The sequence below is a fragment of the Marmota marmota genome, unplaced genomic scaffold (assembly GCF_001458135.2).
Source record: "Marmota marmota marmota unplaced genomic scaffold, marMar, whole genome shotgun sequence".
NCBI classification, from domain to species: domain Eukaryota; kingdom Metazoa; phylum Chordata; class Mammalia; order Rodentia; family Sciuridae; genus Marmota; species Marmota marmota.
This window is the reverse complement of record NW_026000139.1, coordinates 414,583-431,982: the sequence shown is the minus strand read 5'-3', so window position 1 is coordinate 431,982 and position 17,400 is coordinate 414,583. Positions and strand designations below refer to the sequence as shown.

At 41.2% G+C, this 17,400-nt stretch overlaps 1 protein-coding gene across 1 annotated transcript; it reads right to left on the bottom strand.

Moving 5' to 3' along the window:
- Positions 1-1,442: 1,442 nt before the first annotated feature.
- On the bottom strand, positions 1,443-16,804 carry Coq5 (coenzyme Q5, methyltransferase). Its single transcript, XM_015505201.2, has 7 exons — positions 16,566-16,804; positions 15,701-15,850; positions 12,489-12,710; positions 6,560-6,666; positions 3,950-4,038; positions 2,191-2,302; positions 1,443-2,108 (listed from the first exon to the last, which is right to left on the bottom strand). The coding sequence occupies exons 1-7, from the start codon at positions 16,750-16,752 to the stop codon at positions 2,007-2,009; spliced, it is 969 nt and encodes a 322-aa protein (XP_015360687.1). The 5' UTR covers positions 16,753-16,804; the 3' UTR covers positions 1,443-2,006.
- Positions 16,805-17,400: the final 596 nt, after the last annotated feature.

Sequence of the window (17,400 nt, the reverse complement as noted above, 5' to 3'; positions counted from 1 at the left end):
ACAAAAAAAAAAAAAAAAAAAAAAAATCCCACAAAACTGAGTTGATGGCTTATGAAGTTCCTTCCAGGACCCACTCTTTCCTATTTATTTCAAAACCCTATAGGCTCCAGCTGGCTGGCTGAAAACAAAATAAGGTAAGTTTTTCTAAGGTTTAGAATTTTCTCAAATGCTCTTAGCTGCTCTTATTTGAGATAGTTGTTTGTAGCTATCTATACCTGGAAGTGACAGGGCAAGATCTTGTCCCTACTGTGCTGAGCCAAGGAGCATATCTGAAGCCTCTTAAAATAACCTTGAATGAAGTTATCTATAATTAAACTGTTAGCCAACTCAGAGATGAATTTCTACAGTATCTTTTTTTTTTTTTTTAAGTACTGGGGATTGAACCCAGGAGCACTCAGCCATCAAGCTACATCCCCAGGGTCTTGCTAAATTGCTTAAGGCCTTCGCTAAAGCTGAGGCTGGCTTTGAACTTACTTGCAATTCTCCTGCCTCAGCTTCCCCAGCCACTGGGATTACAGGCATGCACCACCATGCCCACCCTCATCCACTTTTTTTTTTGGAAACATGATCTTGCTAAGTTGCACCGGCTGGTCTTAAGCTGGTGATCTTCCTGCCTCAGCCCCTGGAGTCACTGAGATGTGTGCCCAGTTTTTATGGCCTCTTAAAAAACAATGAACTGTAGTAAGGAGATGAGCTCTGCCCAGATCCATCCCAGAGTATTGAAGTGGGGGTTAGGCTACATAAATAGTTTTCAAACTATTTTTTTTTTTTTTTTTTTGCTATTACCCTTTCTTCAAATATATTCTGACCAAGAAACTCCCTTTACAAGACATGAAAACAGGACTTTGCTAGTACATTTATTCTATCAAAAAGGACTTAGTAGTGAGTGATTTTTATTTTTTGTGGTACTGGGGCTTTGTGCATGTTCTACCATTGAGCTACACCCCTAGCCCTGTTGTTTTATACTTTATTTATTTATTTGCTAGTACTGGGGATTAGACCCAGGGGCACTTTACCACTGAGCCACATTCTCAGCTGTTTTTACTTTTTACAGCTAAGTTGCCCAGGCTGGCTTTGAACTTGCTATCCTCCTGCCTCAGCCTTCTGAGTTGCTGGGATTACAGATGTGTGCCCCCGTGTCAGGTTTGTTTTATATGTATTTTGAGATGTGGTCTTACCAAGTTACCTAGGCTGGCTTCAAACTTGCCATCCTCCTGCCTCATCCTCCCTGAGTAGCTGGGATTACAGGTGTATGCTACCACACCAAGCTAGGAGTCCTTTTCTTTCTGACATAGTACACAATAGTGTCTTCTGGTGGAACCTCTTCCACCAGAAAGAATTGAAAGAATTATAAAAAATGTATTTTCCTAATCACTCAAATTGTAAACTGATTTACCAGTTCAACATACAATTCAAGGTGGTTTTTTTTTTTTTTTTTTGGGGGGGGGAATACTGAGCATAGAGCTTAGAGTTTCACAAGTGCCAAGCACAGAGTCTGCCACTGTGCTATATTCCTCGAGCCCAGAATTCAAGTGTTGATTGTTAGCCTTTTGATTGGGGCTTTGGCTTCTGGCCCTAGATTCAGTCCTAGGCTGAAAGGTGATTCAGGTGCAATTAAGCTTTCTGACTCAAAATCATCATTGGGTTCAAATGATCCTTCCTTTGGGTGGCAGCACTGTTAGAAAGCTACAAATGTACCTCAAAACTGTGCTTTAGTGCTCAGTGTTAGTTTTACCTGAATCCAACAATGCATAGCTAAGAGAAGTTGGCAGGAGTTGAACCAAACAACAGACCAATGCCTTTGGGAGAAGGCCCAAGCAGCTCCTAATGAAAGCTGCAGAAAATGACAGAATTGGTTTCTTCCTCTTTGAGACTGGTTGATTCAGAACTTGAGTCCAAGGTACTTATCCTTAAGTTGCTCAGCTGCTGCCTCATCAGTCAGATTATTCTTCAGTTCCAGGCATTTATCAGGCATGACTGGTTCATGTTCCAGGATAGAAAAGGAGTTACAGTTTGAAGCCAGAATGAATGGCCACAATGCCTGAAGTTAGACTTTCATATGTCACTTTCTGAAAACCTGCATCTTCTATCATCTCCTTGAATTCTTCCTAAAACAGAAGGATAGGTACACCAAGAATTGTCTGGATTTCAACTTTAGGCTCTTTGTTGTAAGCTACAGAAATACTGTACCTGTGATGGGAACTTTCGAATGCTCTCTACAAGGTACTGATAGGACTTCCAGTCTCCCGCAACAACCTCTCCCAGTACAGGAATGACCTGAAAGCTATATAGATCATAAAGCCTAATCAAACAAAAAAGGCAAAAGATTAAGATTAGAATATGCTTTGCATTCATTTACTGGACACTCTATCAAAATTTTTAAAAAAGAGAAAAAAGTGCCTGAATTCTTCCCTTAAGAAGCAAGGTTCTGCCTTGGGTATGGGGCATGCAACTCCAGCAACTCAGGAGGCTGATACAGAAGGATCTCAATCTCAAATTCAAGATCAGCCTCAGCAACTTAGTGAGGCCCTCAGCAACTTAAGGAGACCCTGTCTCTAAAGAAAAAAAAATAAAGGAAGGGGGTTGGGGGCGGTGCTGGGGACATAGCTCAGTGGTAAAGTGCCCTGGGTTCAATCCCTAGTACAAACAACAACAACAACAACAACAACAAAGAATCCAGGTTCTAAGTAAGGCTCAGGTCACAATTCCTCTCATGCCTAGAGGAGGCTGAGCAAATACCTGAAATAAGGGAAGTAGGGGAGAATCACAGCCTCTGGGATGGAAGTCCCCTGTATTTCTCCTTTGTTAGCAAAGCAATACAACTTCTTTTTCCTTTTTCTCAAAAAAATAAGGGAAGTGGATCAGGTGTAAGACCAAGAAGTATGGTGACAGGTTCAGTTAGGAAGTACCAAAAAAGTAAGAAGAGGCAGTTAATACTAAGTTCTGACTACTGCATGTGGGAAGATGGGCCTACCCAAGGTTGCCACGAGGTATCTGATTTCCCAAGTGAAGCTGAACTCCTTCACTAAAATTTTCACATAAAATTTTGATTTTTTAAATTTCAATTTTGGACTGGGGATTGATCCCAGGGGGCACTTTACCTCTAAGCAACATCCCCAGCCTTTTAAAAATTTTTATTTGGTTAAGGTCTCACTAAGTTGCTGGGGCTAGCCTCCAACTTTTTATTTTTTAGTATTGGGGATTTAACCCAGGGGTGCTTTACCACTGAGCTATTTCCCTAACCACCCCCACCCCTTTAAGTTGTAGATGGACATAATTCCTTTATCTTATTTATTTTCATATGGTACTGAGGATTATACCAGTGCCTCACCCATGCTAGGCAAGTGCTTTTCCAATGAGCTACAACCCTAGCCCCTCCCTAGTCCTTTTAAATTTTTTTTTTTTTGAGACAGGGTCTTACTAAGTTACTTAGGGCTTCAAGAAGTTGCTGAGGTTATCCTTAAACTAGCAATCCTCCTGCCTTAGCCTCCTGAGTCACGGAGGTTTTTGGGATGCACCATTATGCCTGGCATAAAATTTCCATATTTTAAGTCAATTTCTTAAAATACCATATAAGCCAAACAAAATATATAATGTGGGCCAGCTTGGGTCTCTTCTGGCCTAAGAATCATCACTCCCAACTGCCTGACCTCTGAGGTCTTTCAGGGACTCTGGGACTCAATTTTTTTTTTCCAATATTTATTTTTTTAGCTGTAGTCGGACATAATACCTTTCTTTTTATTTATTTATTTATTTATATGTGGTGCTGAGAATCGAACCCAGGGCCTTGCTCTTGCTAGGCCAGTGCTCTAATGCTGAGCCACAACCCCAGCCCTAGGACTCAATTTTTAAGTTCATTGTTATAGCTTACTGGCTATTTTCTATCCATTTTGGGGTGGAAAACCCTTTGGATAGACAATGAAGATAAAGCCCTTTTATCAATACCAACCTGGATATGAGGGGATTGTTTACTTGGCTAAACTCCAGACAGAGAAACCGCCCTCCTGGTTTCAGGACCCGATGGGCTTCTTGGAGAGCCTAAGAAAGACAAGAACAGGACACATGCTTCATTAACCTCACTCAATTCCAATGTAGCTGAGACAGTGTTAGTTTTGTGGGCATTATAAATATTAATTCCTACAAATCCCTGATTTACTCTCAGTTGGACAATGATAACAGCAGAAATAACCCTACATATCCTAAATGCTGCCCATAACTAGAGAAGTTTACTGACTATACGGATTGGTAAAATTCCATCAAGAGCAAATTTAGAATTGGGGATCAAAATCAATGGATATCTTCTTTTTCTTTGGTACTGGAGACGGAACTCAGGAGCACTCTACCACTCTTCCACTGAGCTGCAGCCTCAGTCTTTTTCAGTTTAGATTTTGAGACAGGGTCTTGCTAAGTTGCTAAAGCTGGCCTCCAGATTGTAATCCTCTTGCTTTAGTCTCCTGAGTCTCTAGGATTACAGTCATGTACTACCACACCTGGCTGGATATCCTCTTCAACATAACAATTTTACTTTAAGTAATCTTACAGAAATGCTTCTGCTGTGGAAATGACATGAATAAGGGTAATTTGCTATTTGAATAGCACGTGATTAGAGGCATCTTAAATTAGTTATTAACAAGAGCCTGGTTAAATTAGGGAATAGCTACACAAAAGGAATCTATTCAGCTGTTTTAAAAAGGAGAAATCAGCTGGTCATGGTGGCATATGACTATAACTCCAACGTCTTGGGAGGCTGAGGCAGAAGGATTACAAGTTCCAGGTCAGCCTTATCAACTTAGGGAGGCCCTCACCAACTTAGCAAGATCCTGTCTCAAAATAAAAAATAAGGCTAGGCACAGTGGCACATGCCTGCAATCCTAGCAACTCAAGAGGCTGAGGTAGGAGGATGGCAAGTTTGAGGCCAGCCTCAGCAATTTAGCAAGACCCTTCTCAAAATAAAAAATACACAGGATTGGGAATGTAGCTCAACGGTAAAGTACCCCTGGGTTCATTCCCCTGTAAAAAACAAAACAAAATATAGATACATTATCTATATTTTTAATATATCTAATGATATCATTTAATGTGTTATTTATAATAAACATTTACTATTTATAATTGTAATAATTACATATTGCTTTTTTTTGGTACTGGGAATTAAACCTAGGGACACTTTAAGACTTAGCTACATCTCCGGTCCTTTTAATTTTTTATTTTGAAAGTTGCTAAAGATCTTGCAAAAGATGCTAAGACTAGTCTTGAACTTGCAATCCTCCAAATTCCATTACAGGCATGCACCACTATGCCCAGCTAGCAAATTTTTTCTTTTTAAATATTTTTTAGTTGTCAATGGATCTTTTATTTATTAAATTTTTCTATACATGGTGTTGAGAATCGAACCCAGTTCCTCACACATGCTAGGTAAGCACTCTACCACTGAGCCACAACCCCAGCCCCTAGCAAATGTTTTGAAGAGAATACTAAAATAGAAATAAAGAACTGAAGCAGATTAAGAAATGAACATTCCGTTCTCCCTGCAGAGGAACCATGAAGCTACCTTCTGACAGAATAGTACCTGAGTACATTTTTCAGTGTCAGCCTCTGATCATATCTCTGATCGTCTGTAAGCTCACACAGCTTCATAAATGAGAGGAAACAGATGAAATGCCAGGGCAAGACTAACTATCCCAAAGATGTAAATGTCAACCCAAGCAACAAACACTCCTATGGGAGCTGCTCTGTGATTTTTTTTTTTTTTTAAAAAGAGAGAGAGAGAGAGAGAGAGAGAGAATTTCAATATTTATTTTTCAGTTTTTCAGCGGACACAACATCTTTGTTTGTATGTGGTGCTGAGGATCGAACCCGGGCCGCACGCATGCCAGGCAAGTGTGCTACCGCATGAGCCACATCCCCAGCCCCTGCTCTGTGATTTTTGACCTTTTTAATTTTATAGCTAGGCAAGTTGGCTTTTTTTTTTTTGTACTAGGGATTGAACTCAGGGCCTTTCAACCACTGAGCCACATCCCCAGTCCTTTTTTAAATTCTGAACAAGGGTCTTACTAAGTTGCTTAGGGCCTAAGTTGCCAAGGCTGGCTTTGAAATTCTGATCCTCCTGTCTCTATCTCCTATTGGGATTACAGGCATGTGCCGCCATACCCTGTGAATGTTGGCAATTTTAAGGAAGAAGCCTGTAAGCTTAAAATATTCACTCCACTCAAGTGCTGAACCCAGAGCAGAATCTCCTTCCCTCACCCGCTATAGATCCACTCCAGAGAACTGATTTTTATACATACATATATATATATATATATATATATATATATTTTTTTTTTTTTTTTTTTTTTTTTTCCCTTCTGTATTGGAGATCAAATCCAGGGGCATTCTACCACTGAACTACATCCCCTATCTTTTTATTTTTTTTTTAAACAGGGCTCTTTAAATTACCCACACTGGTCTTGAACTTGCAGTACTCCTGCCTCAGCCTCCAGAGTTGTTGGAATTACAGGCATGTACCATCTTGCCTGGTGCTGACAGTCACACAATCTCAGGATGCAGGCATCCATACCTGATCAATGTGTGTGACATTCCGGATCCCAAAGGCAATGGTGTAAACATCAAACTTGTCATCATCAAAGGGCAGTTCTTCAGCATCTCCCAGTACCCATGCAAGTCCTGGAAGACAAAATCAGTTTGGGGTCTCAGTTTGGGTAGCTATCTACCCTGTTGTACCCAGTGAATTACTGAACCTGAGGAATCTGTAGTCTGCCAGGCAGAACTGTGAGTAGCCTAGGCTAGCCAATTTTTGACTAACATCTGAAGTGGAGGCAGTTTTGTGGAACTGAGCCCTTAAATCTATGGAGTATGATACAAACTTGGTATTGTCAGAACTGAACTGTATTGAGTTGTTGGACACCTACTAGGTGTCAGCAAACTGAAGAATTGTTTGGTTTTGGGAAGACACACACATCTGGTGTCAGAAGTGATGTCAGAAAACATGATTAACCTCCCTTCTCCATTTGATTCCTGGCCACTATCTTCACGGTCCTTCAATCTTAAGAAGTCTTTTTTTGTTTTTGTTTAGGACTGGGGATTGAACTCATGAATGTTTTATCACTGAGCTATACCCCAGGATTTTTTAGTTCTGAATTTGAGACAGGGTCTCCCTAAGTTGCCCAGGCTGGCCTTGAACATGTGATCCTCCTGTCTTAGCCTTGCAAGTTGCTGGAACAGGCATGTGCCAACCCATCTGGCTTAATCTTAAACACTTGAAGCTGGTATCCTTGAAGTTTAGCAGGATCTAAGTCTTTCCTCCTAGGGTTTCAGAGTATAACTTGATGTTTATTTACTTATACTAAACTTGAGCATTATTTTTAAAAAATCATGCTAGGGATTGAACTCACACATGCTAGGCAAAGTGCTTTAGCCTGGGATATATACCCAGCTCCACCCTCAAGCAATTTTTATCCAACTAAGTGCTTTGGATAGAACACGTGGTTAATAGTCCTGTTCTTGAAGTTAGACTGCTTGGATTCTAATACCAGATTCATCATTAGCGAGATATATATATATATATATATATATATTTTTTTTTCCCCCCAGTGCTGGGCATCCAACCCAGAACCTTGAGCATGCTAGTCAAGCAATCTATCACTGACCCACACTCTCAGCTTTAGCTGTGTGTGTATATTTATATTTGGTACTGGGGACTGAATTTAGGGGTACTGTACAGCTGAGTTACATCCCTAGTCTTTTTATGTTTTATTTTGAGATAGGGTCTCACTAAGTTGCTGGGAGTTCTTAAAATAAATTATTTGTGGATATTGAAGAATTATTATACTGGTTCTATTGGAGTCATAGAGAAAGTGTCTAGACCCCAAGAATAGTCTTAAATTCAGAAACATACTATCTCCTCTAAGGACAATGATTTGACTTTAACGCTGTTAAATAAAAATTACAGGATGATACTATTTTGGAGTTCCTGCACTAAGTCCCCACCGACCAGGCTAAAAATAAAACTTGGAGTCACTCATACAAAAGTTCTACATCACCACGCTGAAAATAAGCTGTTTATCTGACCCTCTGAGAAACTAGAATAAATGAGAAATAACAGCCAAATTTCTCAGTCTAGTTTTATTTTATTTGGTACTGGGAATAGGAGCCACATCCTCATCCCTTTTTTATATTTTACTTAGAGACAGGGCATTGCTGAGTTGCTTAGGCCCTCACTATGTTGCTGAGGCTGGCTTTGAACTCAAGATCCTCCTGCCTCAGACTCCCATGATGCTGGAATTACAGGTGTATGCCACCGTGCCTGGCTCCCCTTTTAATTTTTTTATTGTGAGACAGCGTCTCACTAAATTACTTAGGTCCTCACTAAGTTGCTGATGCTGGCCTTGATCTTGCAATCCTCCTGCCTCAGCCTCCCAAGTCATTGGTATTACAGTTGTGTACAACAGTGCCTGGCCCAGTCTAGTTTCAATCAGCATGGTCATGAAGTTTTCTCTGACTTTAATTCTAACAAAAAAAAAAAATCTGACATAATTTGCTGTTGACCAGTCAGTTATTTTTCTATTGTTTTGGCCTTGTTTTACAAGGAGAGTAATTTCAGCTGGGCACTATGGCAGATACCTATAACCCTAGCAATTTGAGAGGCTGAGGCAAGAGGATGACAAGTTCAAGGGCAACCTCAGTACAAAGAAAGTAACTCTTATATATATATATGCCCCGCCCTCGGCCCATAACTGTGGATTTGGCCCAGGAGTGCTTAACTGAGCCACAGAGCCACATCCCCAGCCCTTTTTATTTTTTATTTTGAGACATGGACTCACTAAATTGCTGAGGTTGGTTTGAATTTGTGATCCTCTCACTTTAGCCTCCTGAGGCATTAGGATTACAGATGTGAGCCCACCGAGCTGCTTTCTTCAGCCTTTATCTGTTTATGAAACCAACATCCTGCCAGGCATAGTGGTACATGCCTGCAATATCAGCTCCTTGAGAGACTGAAGCAGGAAGATCACAAATTTGAGGACAGCCTGGGAAATTTATCAAGATCCTGTCTCAAAATAAAAAATAAAAAAGGACTGGGGATGTGACTTGGTGGTAGAGCTCCCCTGTGTACAATCCCAGTACCACAAAAAAACAACGAAACAAAAAAATTAACCTCTTTTGCTTGGCCCATGGGAACACAATTATTATTTTTTATGGAATGAAGGGTTGCCAGAGTAAAAAATTGCAAATGACACCAATTAAGATCTTTTAACTACACTGTTGTAATTTTGTCTTTTTCACCTGTATCCAATCAGACATAAAATATAAAAAGAAGGCTAGAGGAGGCAAATGAAAACAAACTGTCCAGAAAGCAAATAAACAACATCTAACAAGAGTTTTTTTTTGTTTTGTTATGGGGGTTGAATTTGATCCCTAATGTATGCACAAATATGTGTGTGTGTGTGTGTGTATCTATAAAATATACAATAGTATTAGACATACAAAATTCCCTTAAATGTTAACTTTTACATCTGTTAAATAATTTCTAAGATCCCCTTACTTAGTTTCAATTTGTTTTTGCATGAAATGTTTTGCAAAAGCATTACTGGATGTTACTAAAGCAAGAAGGAAAGAAAACCATACTATGGAAAACTTAATTCCTATGCAGGTACATTTTGCCTGGCTGCTGGGAGAGCCTGGAAGGCAAGCTACTACTTAAGAGATGATTCCATAAATAGAATGTTACCTCTCATTTCAATATCTTTGTTCTCCATTCTTTAGGGGTGAACACCAGGGAGACGGGAATAGGGTTATCAGTAGGAGTTAGAAAACATAGTGCCTTTGTCTAAAAACACTAGTGACTGTCTGCCTTCTGGTTAGTGTTGATGGTTAACAAAAGAGCCCTTCATCTTGGGGGCCAAGTAGGCTGTAGTTCGTCTAGGCAGCTCCTTCTGAGGGTGAGAGGAGGAGGAGGAAGAAGAATTGGGCTAAAATAACCACAGACATTCAAGCGGGGCAGGAGGAGAGGACAAATGCAGGTGTTGACTTGAGGTACTTTCTTTTCTTTGTTGCCTACTATTGTCTCTCTGTGGCTGCCTGCAGTGCCTGGCCAGCTAAGAAGAGGGCAATGCAGTGGCCTTGAAAAGCTGGGTCAACAGGGTACAGCCAACAATTAAAAAAAAAAAAAATGGGGGCAGAAATATTTCAAAATATTAAAATAAATGGAAAGACAAATGTAAAATTTACATTTTCTTTCTTTCTTTTTTTTTTTGTTAGAGAGCTGGAATTGAACCCAGGCCTGCACATGCTAGGTAAATGCTCTACCACTGAGCTACATCCGCAGCTCCCCTAAAATTTATATTTCATGCTGGAGCTCAACTGTTCCATTTTGAGTTTGTTCCATTTTGAGCTTGCAGAGGGCTCCTGCAGTCACCAATCTGCCTGATCTACTAAAGTAAGGAAACTGTTGTTGTTTTGGTACTGGGGACTGAAACCAGAGGCATTCTACCCCTGAGTACATCTCTAGCACTTTTTTTTTTCCTTTTTATTACTGGGGATTGAACCAGTGGTGCTCAACCATTGAGCCACATCCCCAGCCCTTTTTCATATTTTACTTAGAGACAGGGTCTCACTAAGTTATTGAGGCTGGCTTTGAATTTACAATCCTCCTTTCTCTCTCTCTCTCTTTTGGTGGTGTTGGGGATTGAACCCAGAGCTTTATGCATGCAAGGCAAGCACTCTACCAACTGAACCATATCCCCAGCCCCTGCCACAGCCTCCTGAGCCACTGGGATTACAGGTGTGCACCACTGTGCCAGGTCCATCCCTAGCTCTTTTGATTTTTTTTTTTTTTTTTGAGCACAGGGTCTTGCTAAATTGCTAGGCTGGCCTTGAACTTGAAATCCTCCTGTCTCAGCCTCCCAAGTTGTTGAGATTACAGGTGTATGCGAAAGTAAGGAAGTTTGAGGAGTACTGTATGGATGTTTCTCTGGGTCATTTATGACCTCTGAGAAACAGATGCCAAAACAGAAGAAGGAGTAGAAAGATTTTTTCATTTTTGCTTTTCTGGTGGTGGCAGGGGCAATACTTGGGGAAGGTAAAAGAAGGAGATAGAAAGATGAAGTAGGAAAAGTCTTTAGACCTTGATGCAGCTGTAATGAGGCCTCAGTCTACTCAATTAGGGATCTCTGGAGCAAAGACTGACTGTTAAGAGTCCTGCTTGGGAAATGTGCAGGCCCTGGAAACTCCATAGTGCTCAGTTGTGGTCTGGGGGCTGCCAGGAAAGAGCTTGGCCTTGCTTGAAATCTGAGGGAGAGAATAAATTAGTAATAGTGGAAGGGCTAACCAAGTGTAGTCTTGGGGCTGAAGGGCAAGTTTTGTCTTCCCAGGAAATCTGAGCAGCTTGCTCACATTCTACATGAATCAAGCCATCCTAGTACTGATAGGGAATGGAATGAATTAAGAATAGAAATGATATGCTGAGGTCATCCTAGAGCGGCTGAGAGTTGGAAGCAAAACTTCCATTTTAGGGTCCAAGAGCTGAGATCCAAAGATTCAGCTCCAATTTAGGATCTGCCACTAAGTTTTGTGACTTGAGTAAGAACCTTAACCCTTTTGGGCTCTGGTTATATTCCTTGTCACATAGGGCTAGTCATTTTTTAGCTCAACAGGTTGCTGAAATAAATGTATAATGAATACCATAGTAATGTATAATGAATGTATAATGAATACCATGGTCATGTAGAATTAGTCACATAAATGATCTTCAACTTCTAACAATGAGTTTCTTTTTTTTTTTTTTTTTAAATTAATTTATTTATTTTTAGTTTTTCAGCGGACACAACATCTTTGTTTGTACATGGTGCTGAGGATCGAACCCGGGCCGCACGCATGCCAGGCGAGCGCGCTACCGCTTGAGCCACATCCCCAGCCCCTAACAATGAGTTTCTGAAAGCTGGAATAAAAAGCATTTCAAGAGTCAGGTGTGGTGGCACATGCCTGTAATCCCAGCAACTCAGAAGGCTGAGGCAGGAGCATCATAAGTTGGAGGCCAGCCTTGGCAACATAGTGAGATCCTGTTTGAAAATGAAAACTAAAAAGGGCTGGTGGTGTAGGTCTGTGGCAGAGTGCCTCTGGTTTAAATTCCTAATACCAAAAGATTGGTGAGGGAGCATTTCAGTACAATTATATAATAACAAATTTCATCAATATGTGCCAAAAAAATATGAAAAAATACCATATAATATTTTTTCAGATTTCTTTTTTCCCAAAGAGAGAGAGAGAACTTTTAAGAATTTTTTTTTTTTTTAAATTTTCGGCAGACACAACATGTTCATTTGTATGTGGTGCTGAGGATCGAACCCAGGCTGTACGCACGCCAGGTGAGTGCGCTACCGCTTGAACCACATCCCCAGCCCCCATATAATATTTTTTAAAAACCATTTCAATGTTATGTAATCCACCTAATTCTATAAACATACCCTGTGTCAACTTTCTGTAAGACTCACCAGCTTTGTATCCTCGGTCAAACGCTTTCTGTTTTCCAATCTTTAGCATCTCCCTGTTGATGTCACAGACCATGACACGGGAGCCGCCCAGGGAATCTTCTTCATCCTGGTACTTTTTAGCAATTTCTTCCCAGGATAAATTTTGTTGGGCTCTTAACTTCCTCTTCTGCTTTCCCTGATGCTGTGCCTGAACATAATTAAGGAACCGGAATGCAATGTCACCTGTGGGAAGCCAATAGGAGGAAAGATACAAACCAAAACAGAAAAAAAAGCATTTCCTAAACCCAAAAGGAGTAACAAAAGGAGTGGATGAGTGCATGAAAATAGAAGTTTCTACTTTTTTCAATGTTAACCTTTTTTTTTCAACAACTCTTCTTTGTTTTGTTTGTACAAACATCTATGTCTCCAGCACTTTTTATTTTATATATTTTTTTGTACTGGGAATTGAACACAGGGACACTTAACCACTGAACCACATTCCCAGTCCTTTTTATTTTTTGAAATAGGGCCTCGCTAAGTTGCTGAGGCTGGCTCTGAATCTGTGATTCTCCTGCCTTAGCCTCCCAAATTGCTGGGATTATAGGTGTACACCACCACACCTGGCCCATGAAATAATTTTTTTTAGAATTTTTAAATATTTTTTAGTTTTCGGCAGACACAACATCTTTGTTTGTATGTGATGCTGAGGATCGAACTCGGGCCGCACGCATGCCAGGCGAGCGCGCTACTGCTTGAGCCACATCCCCAGCCCCATGAAATAATTTTTATAACAGAAACACAAATATATACTGATGATCTTCTGTATCTGCAGGTTCTGCATCCAAAGACTGAATCAACTATGGATCAAAAATGCAGTTAGAGGGCTGGAGTTGTACCTCAGTGGTAGAGCACTTCCCTAGCATGAGTGAGGCACTGGGTTCAATTCTCAGCACCACATATAAATAAATTAATTAAATAAAGTCTAAATAATAATAATTACTATTATTATTATTTAGTACCAGGGATTGAACCCAGGGGCACTCAACCACTGAGCCACATCCCCAGCCCTTTTTTATATTTTATTTAGAGACAGGGCTTTGCTGAGTTGCTTAGGGCCTTGATAAGTTGATGAGACTGGCTTTGAATTTGCAATCCTCCTATCTCACCTCCCAAGCTGCTGGGATTACAGGTGTGTGCCACTGTGCTTGCCTAAGGTTAAATTGTTTAAAAAAAAAAAAAAAATGCAGTCAGAGACAGGCACAGTAGTGCGTACCTGTAATCCCACTGCCTGGAGAAGTTGGGGCTGGCAGACCACAGGTTTTATTTGTTTTTGTGTAGTGCTGGGGATTAAACCCAGGGCCTTGTGTATGCAAGGCAAGCACTTTACCAACTGAGCTATATCCCTAGTCCCAGATTACAGGTTTGAGGCTAGCTAGGACTATGTAATGAGACCCTGTCTTAATATAAAAAAGTAAAAAGGAGCCAGGTGTGGTGGCACATGCCTGTAATCCCAGAGGCTTGGGAGGCTGAAGCAGAAGGATCATGGGTTCAAAGCCAGCCTCAGCAACAGCAAGGCACTAAGGAATTCAGGGAGAACCTGTCTCTAAATAAAGGGTTGGGGATGTGGCTCAGTGGCCGAGTGTCCCTAAGGTCAATCTCCCCCAGTAACCACGCCCACCAAAAGAGTAAAAAGGGCTGGAGATGCTCACTAGTAGAGTCCCCTCAAGTTCAATCCTAGTACCAAAAAATTATAATTAGCACTGGATGTGGGGGTGCATACTTATAATCTTAATCACTCAGGAGACCAGGGCAGGAGGATAGCAAGTTAGAGGGACAGCCTTCAGTGGGTCTGTGGGACTCTCCCTGGGCTCTCAGCTGGGACACAGCCGAATGGAAACGTGCTTGCCCATCATGTGTGAGCCCTGGGTTCAATCTCTAGTAATAAAAAAATAAATAAATAAACAAAATGTAGTAGGCCTACAATGGTTTTGACTATACTGAATATGTGCAGATTTTTTTTTCCTGTCATCATACCCTAAACAATTAAGAACAATAACTATTTACATTACACTAGATTTCTGTTTTACAGTGCTAGGGATCAAACCTGAGGCCTCACTGCGTGCTAGTCATCAACATATGTTTTAGAAAACAGGACATTTTTCTCCCCAGATGCCCAGTGTACAACAAATAACAAAGGACTGTGCATAACAATTAAGCTTTTGATAACTGATGTGATAGCAGATTAGGTAGAAAGGGCTTCTTAGAAAGCTTATGTAATGTGATAAGAGGCTTTCTCCCCAAATAGAGAGGAAAAGTGGGTTGAGGGCTAAAAAGAAGATAAAACAGGTTGTGGGTATAGCTCAGTGGTAGACCACTTGCTTGACCATGTTCAAGGTCCTGGATTCTGTTCCACATACCAGAATAAAAGAAAAAAGAAAACCAGTCATTTAGATGGGAAAGTGTTTAGAGTCAAAAACTAGTCTTTTTACTTTGAAATCCTATTTTAACAGAAAAGTGAGAAGCACAAAACTGCTCTCCCCCCCCCCACCCAGTGCTAGGAATTGAACCCATGATCTTGCACATGCTAGGCAAATGGTTTATCATTGAGCTACACCCCCAGGCTTTATTATTTTGGGGGGACAAGATCTTAATTAAATTGCCCTGACTGGCCTTGAACTTGCAATCCTTATGCCTAAATCTCCTCAGTAGTTGGAATTACTGGTGTGTGCCACTGCCTTTATTTTATTCATTTATTTTTATGCAGTGCTGAGGATCGAACCCAGTGCCTCACATATGCTAGGCAAGAGCTCTACCACTGAGCCACAACCCAGCCCTAAAGCTGCTTTTGACTAATATTTTTGCAAACCCTTCTCAGATTTTATAAGTATTCAGATTTTCATTTATTACCTTTGGACTAATGGTAGGTATTATGGTTTGGATGTGAGATGTCCCCTTGTATCTGGCCAGTGAAGTCTTTCTCTGTTTCCTGATCACCATGATGTTCTGCCTCACCTAGAGGCCCGAGGAATGGAGCCAGCCTTCTATAGACTAAGACCTCTGAAACCACGAAACCTCAAACTTTTCCTCCTCTACAATTGTTTTAGTGGGTTTTTTTAGTCACAGTGGTGAAAAAGCTGACTAAAACAGTAGGTGGGCGAACTCATTCCAACAAGAGAAACTAATTTCTGTAATACATCCTCAATGGTACCTAAGGACACCAAATTCAATATTACCTGTGCCTCCAGCAACATCGAGCAGTTGGGTCCCAGGTAATGGGTGCATCTTCCTGAGCAACAAATCCTTCCAAACACGATGGATACCAAGACTCATCATATCATTCATCACATCATACTTCTTGGCCACACTTTCAAACACCTGATAGACTGATATGAGAGAAATACACAATTGCTCTTAGTAGGAATGAGAAAATCCTTCCTGGAAAAAAGGAAGCTTCTGCCGCCACTCTCTGAACACGCCTGTCTTTGAAAGGTGATATTAAATCATAATGCTTGATGCCCAAATCTATACCTTAGGCGGGGTGTGGTGGTCTACATTCGTAATCCCAGTGACTTGGGAGGCGCAGGCAGGAGGATCACAATTTTGAGGCATACCTTAACAATTTAGTGAGGCCCTAAGTAACTTAGTGAGAACCTGTCTCAATATAAAAAATAGCTGGGCATGGTGGTGCACACCTGTAATCCCAATGGTTTGGGAGGCTGAGGCAGGAGGATCATGAGTTCAGTCGGCAGATTAGCGAAGCATTTAGCGACTCAGCAAGATCCTATCTCTAAATAAAATATAAAAAAGGGCTGGGGATGTGGCTCAGTGGTTAAATACTCCTGGGTTCAATCCCCGGTACCAAAATAATAATAATAATAATAATAATAATAATAATAATAATAATAATAATAATAATAATAAAAAAAAGTGGCGGGCGGCTAAGCTCTGCCAGGTCTGGCAGTGGGATAGTCCTTTGATGTCACAACCTTACAGACAACAGAATGAAGTTAAAAGGAGTTAAATCAACCCTTACTTGGACAGAAGAAAACCAGATCACGGCTGGACAGATCCCTCCCTTCGCCCTCTCGCCCCTTTCACCTTTGCTCCCCTTCTCCTCTTCCGACACAGTCTCAAACCCAAAGTGCGTTTCCGGTGCTCGCTTCTCTTGGGACAAAAGGCGGGCACTCAGCAGGCCCCCGGGCCAGGAGCTACGAAACCCTGGGAACATGTAGCTCCTCATCGCGCGGGCGTAACTCCATAGACCACAGCTCCTGGGCGCCGCCATCTTAACAGCCGGGCGACCTGGGCCAAAGCTTACGTCATGTTACACCACCAGATGCGCGACGGAGGCCGGCTGGAGACATTATGTATTGGAACGCGCCTGGAACCAGATGTTAAAGAGGCACGGACTGATCTCTGGGACCCAGAAGCTACTTTCTCTTTGAACATCCATTCGAAAGCCCTTCCTATCTCTTTTCCCAGATTGAATTTAGAATTTGCCAGGTATGAGGAGACCTCAGGGTGAGCACCCAATCACCTCTCAGCAGACGTGTCTTAATTCTGACAACAGATATATTAGGACCAAAAATTGCAAGATAACTAGTAATTCTTTTTTTCTGGTGCAAAAGGGGGAAACTGAGGCAAGGTGTAGTTAAAAGACTAAGGTCACCAGGTCAGTTCTTGAAAACTTCAGTCTAAGAATCACCTCGTTTGAGCTTCATTTATTGGTACCAGGGATTGAAACCAGACCCAGGCTTTTTTATATTTAACTTGGAGGCAGGGTCTCACTAAGTTGCCTAGGGTTTTGTTAAATTGCTGAGGAGATTGGCTTTGAGCTTGCGATCCTTCTGCCTCCTGAGTCTTTGGGATTACAGGCCTGCCTGGCTCATTTAATTTTTTTTTTTTAAGAGAGAGGGAGAGAGAAGAGAGAGAG

Coding starts and splice junctions, on each gene's coding strand:
- Coq5 (XM_015505201.2), bottom strand. CDS start 16,752: ATGGCGGCGCCCAGGAGCTGTGGTCTATGGAGTTACGCCCGCGCGATG. Junction 15,851..16,565: donor AGAGGAGAAGGGGAGCAAAG/GTGAAAGGGGCG, acceptor CTCTCATATCAG/TCTATCAGGTGTTTGAAAGT. Junction 2,109..2,190: donor TTCGAAAGTTCCCATCACAG/GTACAGTATTTC, acceptor CTTCTGTTTTAG/GAAGAATTCAAGGAGATGAT.